Genomic DNA, 11,602 nt, shown 5'->3' with positions numbered 1-11,602 from the left:
GAGAGAGAGAGAGAGAGAGAGAGAGAGAGAGAGAGAGAGAGAGAGAGAGAGAGAGATGCACAAATATAAAATGAAATGAAATTCTGGGAAGAGGGGAAGGGAGCTACCTGGTTGTCCATGTCTCTGATGACTAATAAAACTGGACTATCGAGAGAACATGATTTACGATACAGAGTTTTCAAGCTGGTTCCATGCTCTTGTGTACTGTAGACAAGCTTCCATGGATATCCCTGCACTCGGGCTGGGAGGGATTGAGCAAGCTAGAACAGAAAAAAAAATCCTATTGAAAAGGCAACTTGTTCCTTTTGTCAGGTATTATGACTAAATTTGCTGTAAACAGTCTATGTTATATTCACTGATATGCAGTAACTGAAAAAGTGTGCTTTTTGGGGCATCAGAACAACATGTACTGCTTGTAATGACCATCAAAAGAGTGAGGAACAACATCATCATAACTTCAAATGATCACTGAATTAAGCAGCGAGGATTACTAGTATAGATTTCCTATTGGATCAGAAAGCCCAAATTTAAAATGTGGCTCCTTGGATTTGATGCTGCATTTTCAAACAAAAGGCAATCATGAATTTAAAAAAAATCTGGCTATCCTTTTATCTTTGGAACAGAATTCTGGCTTCTAGAAAAGAGAGAAGAGCCTTGATCTTATGCCACATAGTCTTAAAACTTGAGGAATCTTAGGTGAGATTAAGGCTGTAGCAGTGACTAAAATTACATCTCCTGAAATTAATACAGAAGGCCTCAGAAATCTGGACCAAAACACAGAGCATGCAGGAAGTCCATTTTAAGATAAGGCAGCACATCTAATTGCTTTACAGTGAGGCACTGAGGGGAGGATGTGGCCTATGGTCTTTTTTACCTTTAAGAGGAGTGATTAATTAACAGATGTCTGTTAGACACCTACCCTTAATCAAAGTAATTTGTTATATATTGATGGCATCCCTTTCAAGGATAGCTCTTGTTGTTTTCTGTCTGTTGCTTACTTGCTGTATGAGGTCAATTATCTTCCTGTGAATAAAAGGACTTTTGTATCTTTTGGGGTGACCTGATTGTATGCCCTGGATTCAAAGTAGTGTTACAGGGACTTGGAAATAAAAACAAAACAAAACTGGAGGCATTTTGAAGCTAACTAATGTACTATTTATTTGTGGGCTACACTCCATTTTATAGGCTATCTCAAAACCATGTGCCATAATAAACAAGTTGCTTTTAAAGAAGACCCTTGTAGCAACAAACTAACGTAGCTACCCATCTTGAATTTCAAATTACCATGAAAAAGTCAGTAACAGGTCTGAGCAGAAGGAAATCATATCAGCGTTTACCTGTTCCACATGCATGTTTTCTAAAAGCACACTTTGGTTTTTTAAGGTAGGCAAAGCATCATCTTCACCATCATCTTCACAGTAGCTGCAGACACTCTGTCGGCGTTTTGCCTCTTCTACAGTTATAATCTAGACAGATGAAAATGTTTTTGCATCTTTCATAATGTTATATAAAAAATTGATAAAGGAAAAAATGTATTCTACGCAGCAATGTTTCTCAACTTCAGTAACATGAACAAGTATGAACTTCAGCTCCTAGAAGCAGGCTGGCTGAGGAATTCTGGGAGTTGAATTCCGTTCCTATTCATTCAATGAGGTTGAGAAACACTGCTATATAGCAGGGGTGTCAAACTCGCAACATCACGTGAAGTGTTGCGACGTATTGCGCCTTTTTTTCCATTGCCGGCAAAGGGTTGGGCGCGGTTTCACCATGACGCATCCGGCCCGTGGGCCGGCAGTTTGACACCCCTGCTATATAGGGTCAAGGAATCATAACAAAAGTAAATAACCTCAAATGTGCCACTGCTGACGCACAAGGGACTTTGTGGTTGACATCCTGACAGAACTCATAAAAACCTTTATAATAAACTATGACAAAATGTAATGAAGTTGTAACAAGCTGTCAAACAGTTTGCACAATGGCTACACTATAAAGTAGTTGTGTAAACATGTAAATGATTTCAGAAAGCCTGAAGGTATCAAAAAAGGGGATCAGGAAGCAAGTATCAAAAACTTTGAGCTAAGTGAAGGAAATAACTCAATTTTCAGCCATAGCATCCACATCTTTAAATCTGTTCACATGATAGAATTAAACATAAGAACTTATATAAAATCATTTAAATTGTTCATCTCTTAGACATTTTTTTCTTTTCAGCAACAGCAGCTTCATCACTGCTATTTGAAGTAACCAGTCATGTATACAGTGACATACGTAATAAGTAACCAGTCATGTATACAGTGACATAATGGTAATATCATGAATAGGAGAACCCGTTTAAACAACCCAAAACGTAGAGAAATATTTAAAGATAATATTTTAAAGTTATATTATGCACATGCTATTTAAAACACTTAATTTCAAACGTGGCTATGAAGAGAACATTCAGGCATCATTTCTGAATTAAGAATATTTAAATAAAATATTATTAGCTTTATTATTAGCTTTATAATATTGCTAGATCAATTCTTGCCATTGAATACAATGAGATTACAAAATATGGGCCGTGATCTAAAGAAAGACACTCCCTAACATTGCCAAATATTGCCAATTGACAAGTGAGCACCTGATTGTTATTTCAACATTTCTTGACAATACTTCTTGACATTATTGTAAAGTTTCTTGGAACTACTAGATGAGACTAGTCCAGAATAAAATGCCTTAAAAGGTAAGGCTATGGTTTAGTTAGCATGTATTCCATGGAAATGTGCTATAATACTTTTGTTTTAGAGAGAATTTTATGATGAGCAGAATTTATTTTCTATCATTTTATGGAGTATCTATTCTCCAAAATGGCCATTCATATAATTACATCAGCTGCTAATTTATTTTATACTGTGATCCTACAGCCTAAGTTTCATTTCAAGTTTGAAACATAAACCTGGCATTCTATTTTAATCAATTGGTTTGGTTTATCATTAAGGTTTCTCAGTATTGGAGTATTTTTAATTATTTAGAGGACTTATAGCCCACCTTTCCATTTCTGTAAAATGCTCATGGTGAGTTATATGAATAATAACATCAATTACTAATCAACAGTAGTGATCAAAACATTATTATAAAATAATTAGAAACGCAGGCTATAAGAACAAAAAGGAAGTTAATATATTTTCCAATCTGGAAAGAAAACATGAACCAGTTTTAAGCAATTGCATTTCAAAGACAGATTTTAGATTAAATAATTCTAATCCTCAACTAAAAATAAAACATTAATGATCAAAAGAACATACATGAAAATATATTCCATAATAGAAAAAATAGGAAAATGAAAGAATGAAAATAATCAGGATCAGGAATACATCTTGAAGCTATAATTGTATACTAAGTGACCTAACTGTAAATCCTACTAATCCCAAGACTCAGCCATTCAAAAGAAATACAGAAGCATGTAGCATGAACCCAAATAAGCTGCCTTTCCTGAGAAACAAATTATCTTAACATTCTCAGGCACAGGCTAAACAAATCTGTAAACATCTGTTTCTTCTGAAGTTGCCTTTCCATTCTGCATATGAACTTGCAACTAAATCTTCCACGTGCGTTCAGTTCACGTTTTGTTGCTAGCAAACAAAAGAACTGGGGGAAAAGTCAAGAGATTTCAGCAGATTTCCATACCTGCACAAAAGGTTCCTGTTCTTCCTCAGACCTAGCACAGTACAGAATTTGAAAATTCAAAGCCATTCCCTTAACTCTCATTTTTTTAGCTTCGTTCCTTTCCCAGTTTCAACTTTTGCTTACAAAAAGAAGCTGCCGCTATTTGCTTCGAGAAGGAGTGAAAGCATACAGTCTATACTTCCTTAAAGAATTAACTTTCGTTTTCCACTGTATATGACAAAGAGTAACCAGGCAACCTTAAATTTCATCAGAGGAACTACCATAAATGTACTTAGGCAGCTGCTGCAGCTAATTTAGAGATCATATCTTGGTTTATTATTCTGAAATTAATTTTCATTCTCTGATTTGTGACGACCAGGCTTATTCATTCCCATTCCAGGAAGCTGTAATGGGAATATGTAATATAATTCAGTCTCACTGGTTTATTATTGGTATTACTCTTCAAACTCATCTGACTGAACAGGCTTAATTATCATTACACTATGAATGTTTTTTATTACGGTCACTGACCAGAATTGCAAACAAAAACACATTAAAAAGTAAAGTACTCTCCCATCTCATTCTCACCCATCAATTCATGTCCTCTAACAAAATATTGTGCGCTCTTTCTCACCCACATCACTTTCATTAAGAAAGTTGCACATTTTTTCTAAAATATCTGGGTTTTTTTCAAAATTACCATTCATTAGAGCATAACATACAATTACCACCAACTATGCTACTGTCATAATCATATACAGCAATCTAGATAACACCATACTTTCCAACATGCATTCTAGCCCTTAATTCATTATTAAACCTGCACCTTCACTTCCATTCGTGTGCTGATCATCACCACTCCACAAATCAGGAAACTTTCATTACATTCTGTTACATATTTCCCTTATTCTTATATCCATCAGTTCAAGAAATATCTATTTTTCTTTCATTTCACTTGTTAATTTATGCTATCTTCTATTCATACGTCACAAGTTTTCATACAGTTTTGCTGTCACCAGATGTGCTCATAGGTATTTTCCTCTGCCCCATCATGTTTTGGTCAATTAAAGCTTTCATGTAAAGCTTTTTTAATAAGGTAAGAAAAGAGGAAAATAGATTTCCAGCCATAGATATACCTATATTATACAGAAAATTGTTTGATTTACTGGTTTACAGATTTACATAATAATAAAAGATAAAGTGAATTATGGTCTTGGAACTAAAAAAAACCTGTTAATGAGACTGAAATATAACTAATCAAAGAGGGAGAAGAGTAAGATTGAAAGAAAACTGATGAAATTTTGTGGGGCAGGAAGACATTTTCCCAAATGAAGGTCAATACTAATTTGACTGCAATTTGATAACCTCCAATCCTGAAATTGAACAATATGTGACAGGGAACTGTATTTTTGGCTCTGGGAACTTCTATTCACTAAGCAAAACCTATTTCCCTAATCTTGAATCTTGTAAAATGGAGATTCATTACCATTTTGATTGTTGCAACAGAGAAGTGGCTTTATTTGACCTATGGCTAATCAGATGTTTGGTGTAAAACTAGATAAAGAAGATATTTATTATTTTTATTTAAACATCATCTATAAGATGCCCAACTGTAAGAAAGTACTTTAAGAGCCAATATTCAAGCAGCATATAGAAGTTGAGTATCAAATCCTTTTGTATTGTCTCATCCCCTTATATCTGACATAGTTATTTGTTTTTCAATTGCCAGTTGGCAAACACAAGAACTATAAACTGGACCAAAAAGAAATAATCCAAGGCTAAGGGGATTACATGAAGCAGAAAACTGTTAATTGCAATCTACTGTACAGTCTCTGATAATTCCAAATTCAAGAAACAAAACACTCACCTCCCAGCTTTTTGTTGAGGGTTCACCGAAGAAATTGTCTATCATGTCAAGCTCCTCCTTTTCCACCACCACAAAACCCTGCTCCTTAGCATCTTTGCCATATATATCTGGAGACCATTGTACAAAAAAGGTATACAGATGATCTACCCTATCAAACAAAGAAACAAAAAAAGAGTTAAGAGTTCTAAAAACAATAAACTGGAGGATGCAAATTCACTTGATTGCTAATCAAGTTTAGTATCTGTCTAAAAAAGTTTTTGCTCAAGCATATCATGCCACCAGAGCCATCATTGTTAAATTTTATCCGGAAGCGTTAGAGTTAGTCTTTCTTATTGGCTGGGGACCAACAGCTGCTGGGAAATGACAGCTCCTGCTTTCTTGCAGCACAAAATGATATCATAACAGGCATAAATCACCCTAGTTCCAGCCATCAGCCAACAAGCAAACATCTTTCTCTTCCCTCCTCCAAGTAGACTTTGGTCTCTTCTATGACCAGTGAGTAGTGGTTACTCAAGGCTGGGAGTTATGCATATACTGTGCAGAAAATATCTTCTATAGAAACATCAATAGCAAAGTGCCATATTAGTGCACAAGTAAACTAGTGTATTCTGACAATGTCAATCTACACATTTCTTCATCAACTAAAGCCATGCAGTTCTTCTGAGCCAACTCTGGAGAAAGAACACTCTATTATAAAGAATGAATAACTTAAGTTTGACAGACAGTGGTCAGCCCATTTAAAGGACAGGTTCTCAGAAAAAGACTATCAGCACAGAGAGAGCATGTAGGAAAGAAGCTGTAAAGTTGACAAACTATAAATACTGTAATTCGTTGCAGCTGTACCTGCACTTCTAACTAAATTTGATAGCAATGAATAAGGAGATGAATCCTACATGAAGGCAATAGAAATACAAAAGCCAGTTTCCCATAAAGTTTTGTAACAGAATGATATGGTGGTTTGTATTGCTCCAAGATGAAGCTTTATCTCTCATTCTGTTTCCAAAGCTTAATTTAACATTGTTAACCCTGATCAAAGGCTTTCAGAAATGCTAAGCACACAGAGGCAACACCAGTCCAAACAACCAAATGACCTGGACTGCCAACCTTTTACACAGTCCCTCTCCTAACACTAATATTTGTACACAAATAAGCTTCACCAAGATTATCCCAGGCAATAAGAGAGCAGCGAACCTCAAAACACAAATCTTTGTTTTTCCCAGCAACACAAGGTAGCCAGTGAAAACCCAGCAGGGTATCACCTTTGCATGAAACTGTCAATAAAGAGGCATCTCCCAAAAATATGAATTTAGTTTCAATGTTCAGGAGCAGTTAGTCTTGACTTCTGCAGTTATTAGCCCAAAAGGATGAGAGTGATAAAAAAAAGCAGTGAATAGTACGCTACTAAGACATTCCTTAATATTACTTCACCCTTAAAAGGATTTGTAGCAGTATTTGTTTCAATGTTTTTAAAGCTTCATACAGAATGATAACCAAGCAGAGCTATAAACCACCAACCTTCCTTTACAGCAAGCACATACAAATTTAACATAAAGCAATATGTTTATACTCACTCTGCAATACTGTTAACATTCCCCATTGCAAGAAACACAATGAAGGATCTTCAGTCAGCTAGGTCAGATGCAACTGGTCAACGGGAATATTTGAACAAAAGCCCTTATAAAGCACAAGTCTTTAACGATTACGTGCAAAAAGATAAGGTGCATTCCTTAAGAAGGATGCCTATTTCACAATCACAGTGCAAGAGTGGTCAAGCCACTGTCTAATCCAGTTTCACTATCTGAGCTGATGTAGAACTGTTGTGCTACATGTCTAAAGTCACAATCAGGGCAAAAACATCCAGGAGACAACTGCAGTTAGGACATACTGCACGTTATTGCAACGTAAGCCATCTGAATTGTTATGTGATCAGTCAGCAAAGTTGTCAGCTACCTGATGTCATTTCCAGAGTGCATGCTATATTGAAAAAATAACAACACTCGGGAAACCTCTTAAAGACTAACAAACTTTAGCCAAACTTTCATTGCACAGAGTCCACTTGCAAGATTTCAGGAAGTGACTATTGTGTTGTAAAGCTTCTTAAAATCTCTTAACACACTGTATTGATGAGAGGACTGATACGTAACATGTAAAATGTAACACATGTTAAGAGAGATGACATCTATTACTAAAGAACAGTTTTGAACAATTCTTAGAAGACAAATGAAATATGAAACACACATCAATGGAAATGCTGGAGAGCATTACAGAAAATTGTAATAGACTGAACATTCTCAAGAGGGAGAAATCATCACTTTTTTTCAAGGATAAATGACTATTTTTTTTAATTCAAATTTTTATTGATTTTCAAATAAACAAGTTAGAAATATGGTATACATTAATAAACAAGAAAAAAAACCCATATTAAATATCTATTCCGAGATGCTCAGCAGCCCCCCTGCCTGCGTCCGCCCTCTCTTTCACCCTTCCTACCTACTTCCCTCTTCTCTCTTCTCCTCCTACCTACACCTCTCTCCTCCTTCCTCCTCTCAACTACCCTACACAATGACTATTGTTCAAGTTCATTTTAGATGACTTCATCAACAGAAGTATGCATTTTGAGAGATGGCCACTGAGTTTCTGAAAACTTGGGGGGGGGGGAGAGAGAGGGAGGGAGGGAGAGAGAGAGAGAGAGAGAGAGAGAGAGAGAGAGAGAGAGAGAGAGAGAGAGAGAGACTGACTTTTGAAAGGAGCCAAGAAGCATTTCACAAAGACCTTGAACATACCGTTCTCGAGGAACAGCAAACCAGTATTCCGGTTGCTTTCGTCTTTTATGATATTGTTGATCCATCACAGCTGGCTGGGAAATGAAACTCTTCCTCATAGGTGTGCCTACTTTGATGCACAGAAACATTGGTGGGGTCTTGCTTTTTTCCTCTTTTGAAGGAAGCATATCTGAATTCAGAGATTGTCCAGTCACAAAATAACCAAAACAGATTGTTAATGTAACAAATACACAGAAATACCAATAAATTTGATAATAAATCATCTCACCCAGTTCTCCTATATAACAATTGTTATGATGTTTGTTGCTAATCAATAAAATTGCAGAATTTCTAAAATAAAAAAAATCATAGAAAATATAAATGGATTCTTCTTTCTGCTCCATAGCTATGGGAGCAAAATTGGTGAGAGTATGTGAGAAGCCTATCTCAATGGCTACTTCTTAAGTCTTAGTTCCCTGTTATTGAGTTCCATCTCTGTTCTTTCATTATCAAAGTTTCTTATATTTAAATAAAACTTATGCCAGTTAGATTGTTAAGCTTTAATCTGCTGCATGCTATTCTTTATTTCTTACTGATCATGTTTTACTTAACACGTTTTAATGCCTGAGTTTTCTGAGAGAGAAAATTAAAGTGCAAGTGTTCAAGCACTCATTCTGTTTTCCAGATAACTACACAATTTTAATTAATTTCCTTGAAATTCAAGATTTTACATAGTATACAAATAGTATACAAATATTACATCTCTTATGCCTGCTGAGAGAGAGAGAGAGATTCCCAGCAAGATCATATATATGTTTTGCAGCAAGACCTTAGAAAAAGTTATTGTCATGACAATCCTAGAAATTACAGCACTAAGAACTCATCATGGTAGAATATTTATAGCAAATGTATGATATCAACCAATGTGGAATAACAGAATCAGTCTCTGAAGAAACATTTAGAAGCCTGAGTGACTGAAAGGTTATCTTTGAGTGTTTGGTTAGCCTTAAGGATAGAGAGGATTAGAGCCTAACATAAGAAAAACACGATTGTGCAATATAATGGAAGAAGCTGTTTGAATGCTAAGCAAATTTTGTGTTGAATCACCCCAGGCCCAATTTTAATTAATTAATGATGCAGCATAAGATTTATACGTACAGAATGGATATCAGGCTGAATCAAAAATTATCCATGTTATAAGGAAGGTGAAAACAAGAATTTAGATTAAAAAAAAAACAAATTCAGCAAACAGGCTTACCTTCAATGGGCACTTGGACTCTCTGCAACAGCCACAGTCTGATTTCAGAGTTTTTATCTAGATGAGATGTCAAAAAAGGGGTATCTAATCCTTCACATGTTTTTTTCTCTGCTGCTACTGAGCCAGTTTCCAACAAAGGCTCATTTCTTACAACCAAGGAGGATTCAAGTTCTTCCTTTTTGACAGCAAGAACTTCAGTGGATTGGGATTTTGAACAGCTAAGTGTGAGATCTATGCCCACAGGCATATTTTTCTTTTCTTCTTTGACTTCATCCTTAGGCAAGTAATCAATAGGCGATGGTTCGTCTTTATCATGACTGAGATAAAATTCAATAAGCTTGTCCTTATTCAACTCTTTGTTTGCATCCAAGTTCATCTCTATCTTATTGGTTGGTGAACTTCCACCCTTGTTCATTTCAGGCATCGCATCCAGCTTTTCACAGGTGTCTAGATCTAGATCGTCCTTAGAGACTTTACGCTTTACCCCAGATAAATCTAACACTGGTTGCTCATAATTGTCTTTGTTACTTGCTTGCAACTGAACCTCCTTTTTTATTTTGCAATGATCCGTGTGAAGATCAACTGATCCAGCATCTCTGCAATCTATTTTACTATCCATCTGCAATGAGGTCTTGTTTACCTCAATAAAGTCATCTTCCTCCAGAAGGGAATTGTCTTTGGTTAAGTCCAAAGTTATATTTGATACAGAACATTCTGCACTATAGGTTTTCAAAGTCACCTGTTCTAAAGAGTCAGGAGTAGCAGAGTCCTTTGGTGTTTCTACTGATTCGGATGTGACTAGGGAAGGACTTGCAGAAGACTTTAGGACTTTGAAATCTGAAGATTTCTCTTTGTCTGAGTAGTTTATTGGTCTGGAATTAGGAGCAAGAGAACTGTCTATTTTCTGTTGCTTCTTTTCTTTGTTCATGGATTTAAATTTACTGAAAGGATTGATGTCCTTCTCAGAGGCAAGATCTTCCCATTCACGGGGCCTGTACAGAGGACAAAGATCCTTTGGAATATCGCTGCCAGGACAGATGGTGGGGTGTATATGGAGTATTAAAAAATGGAGAACAAAATAAAAACAAATGAGAACACTTAAATAAACTTAAATAGTTAAAATAGTTAAATAAAATACTTAAAATAATTAAATAAAATTCAAATATGACAACAAAGGAGACATCAACTGAAACGTACCAAAACAATTCATGGAAATAACATGGTTTAACCCAATGACTTCCTTCAAAATTAAGTGAAAGCCAATTAAAATAAAGTAATTATAAAGTTGAAATAACTGTGGAAGTAGGGATATCAATTTATCCTGAAGCAGCTTAAAGATACTTTAAAAGAAGCAAGAACAAAAAAGACCCTTGAGGAACAAGGGAAGCAAACAAACTTCATCTCATCATGAGAATTTTTTTGTTTCACAACACTGGAAAAAAATTGGCAGCAGGCATAAAAAAATTCCATTTTTTAAGATTATAATAATAAAAAATATTTAATTTTAAATATAGATTTACATAGCAGCCCAACTGGTATGTGACACAATCATGAAATCTGAACTGTAACAACCACTACAGCAAGCACATATAAATACATTTTTATTCAAATGTCTGGAATTTTAAAGCAGGTTAACTGTCCAATTTCACTAGAATCAAATAATCAAAGCCATCTAAAAATAATAATTAAAAAAATCTTCAAATCAGAGGAAAATCCCGATTGCTTCCTCAATACCCATGCTTCTTAATAAATGTTCTAAAAAGTATGATCATTTGTCTCTAGTAGAAATGATTATTTGATTATAGCTCTTTCTTGATGTCCCTTCAACATCTCCAATTCTAAAAGTTAACTTCTGTAAAGTAAAGTAAAAAAATCTAAGGCGGCTGATGTCTCTGTTGTTTTTTGTTATCTTATGCTAAAACTTTAGTGTTGAAGCAATTAATGAAGACATGTTGGTGCTTCTATTTAAGAAATCAGACACCAAAAAGTTAATTAAAATAACCATTAAGGAAAAAAGTAAGGGAATATAACTAAAACCACTTTTTATATAATTTTCACATGTTAGAACTA

The 11,602-nt window shown here is 35.2% G+C and overlaps 1 protein-coding gene across 2 annotated transcripts in view; it reads right to left on the bottom strand.

The window, feature by feature from the left end:
- NCOA7 (nuclear receptor coactivator 7) overlaps positions 1-11,602 on the bottom strand; it is a 60,091-nt gene that overhangs the window by 5,327 nt on the left and 43,162 nt on the right. The window contains exons 9-13 of one of the 2 annotated variants that reach the window (XM_029284514.1): positions 9,533-10,557; positions 8,296-8,464; positions 5,513-5,660; positions 1,338-1,466; positions 108-260 (exon numbers count right to left, since the gene is read on the bottom strand). In XM_029284514.1, the coding sequence (XP_029140347.1) occupies positions 108-260; positions 1,338-1,466; positions 5,513-5,660; positions 8,296-8,464; positions 9,533-10,557 (1,624 nt within the window). Of the gene's footprint in view, positions 1-107; positions 261-1,337; positions 1,467-3,666; positions 3,879-5,512; positions 5,661-8,295; positions 8,465-9,532; positions 10,558-11,602 lie in introns of those variants that run through there. The other variant, XM_015818068.1, reaches the window with a different exon arrangement.

This window comes from Protobothrops mucrosquamatus, unplaced genomic scaffold (assembly GCF_001527695.2).
Source record: "Protobothrops mucrosquamatus isolate PMUCROS unplaced genomic scaffold, P.Mucros_1.0 scaffold673, whole genome shotgun sequence".
Lineage (NCBI taxonomy): Eukaryota > Metazoa > Chordata > Lepidosauria > Squamata > Viperidae > Protobothrops > Protobothrops mucrosquamatus.
The sequence above is the reverse complement of the archived record's forward strand: the minus strand, read 5'-3'. Positions and strand labels throughout refer to the sequence as shown.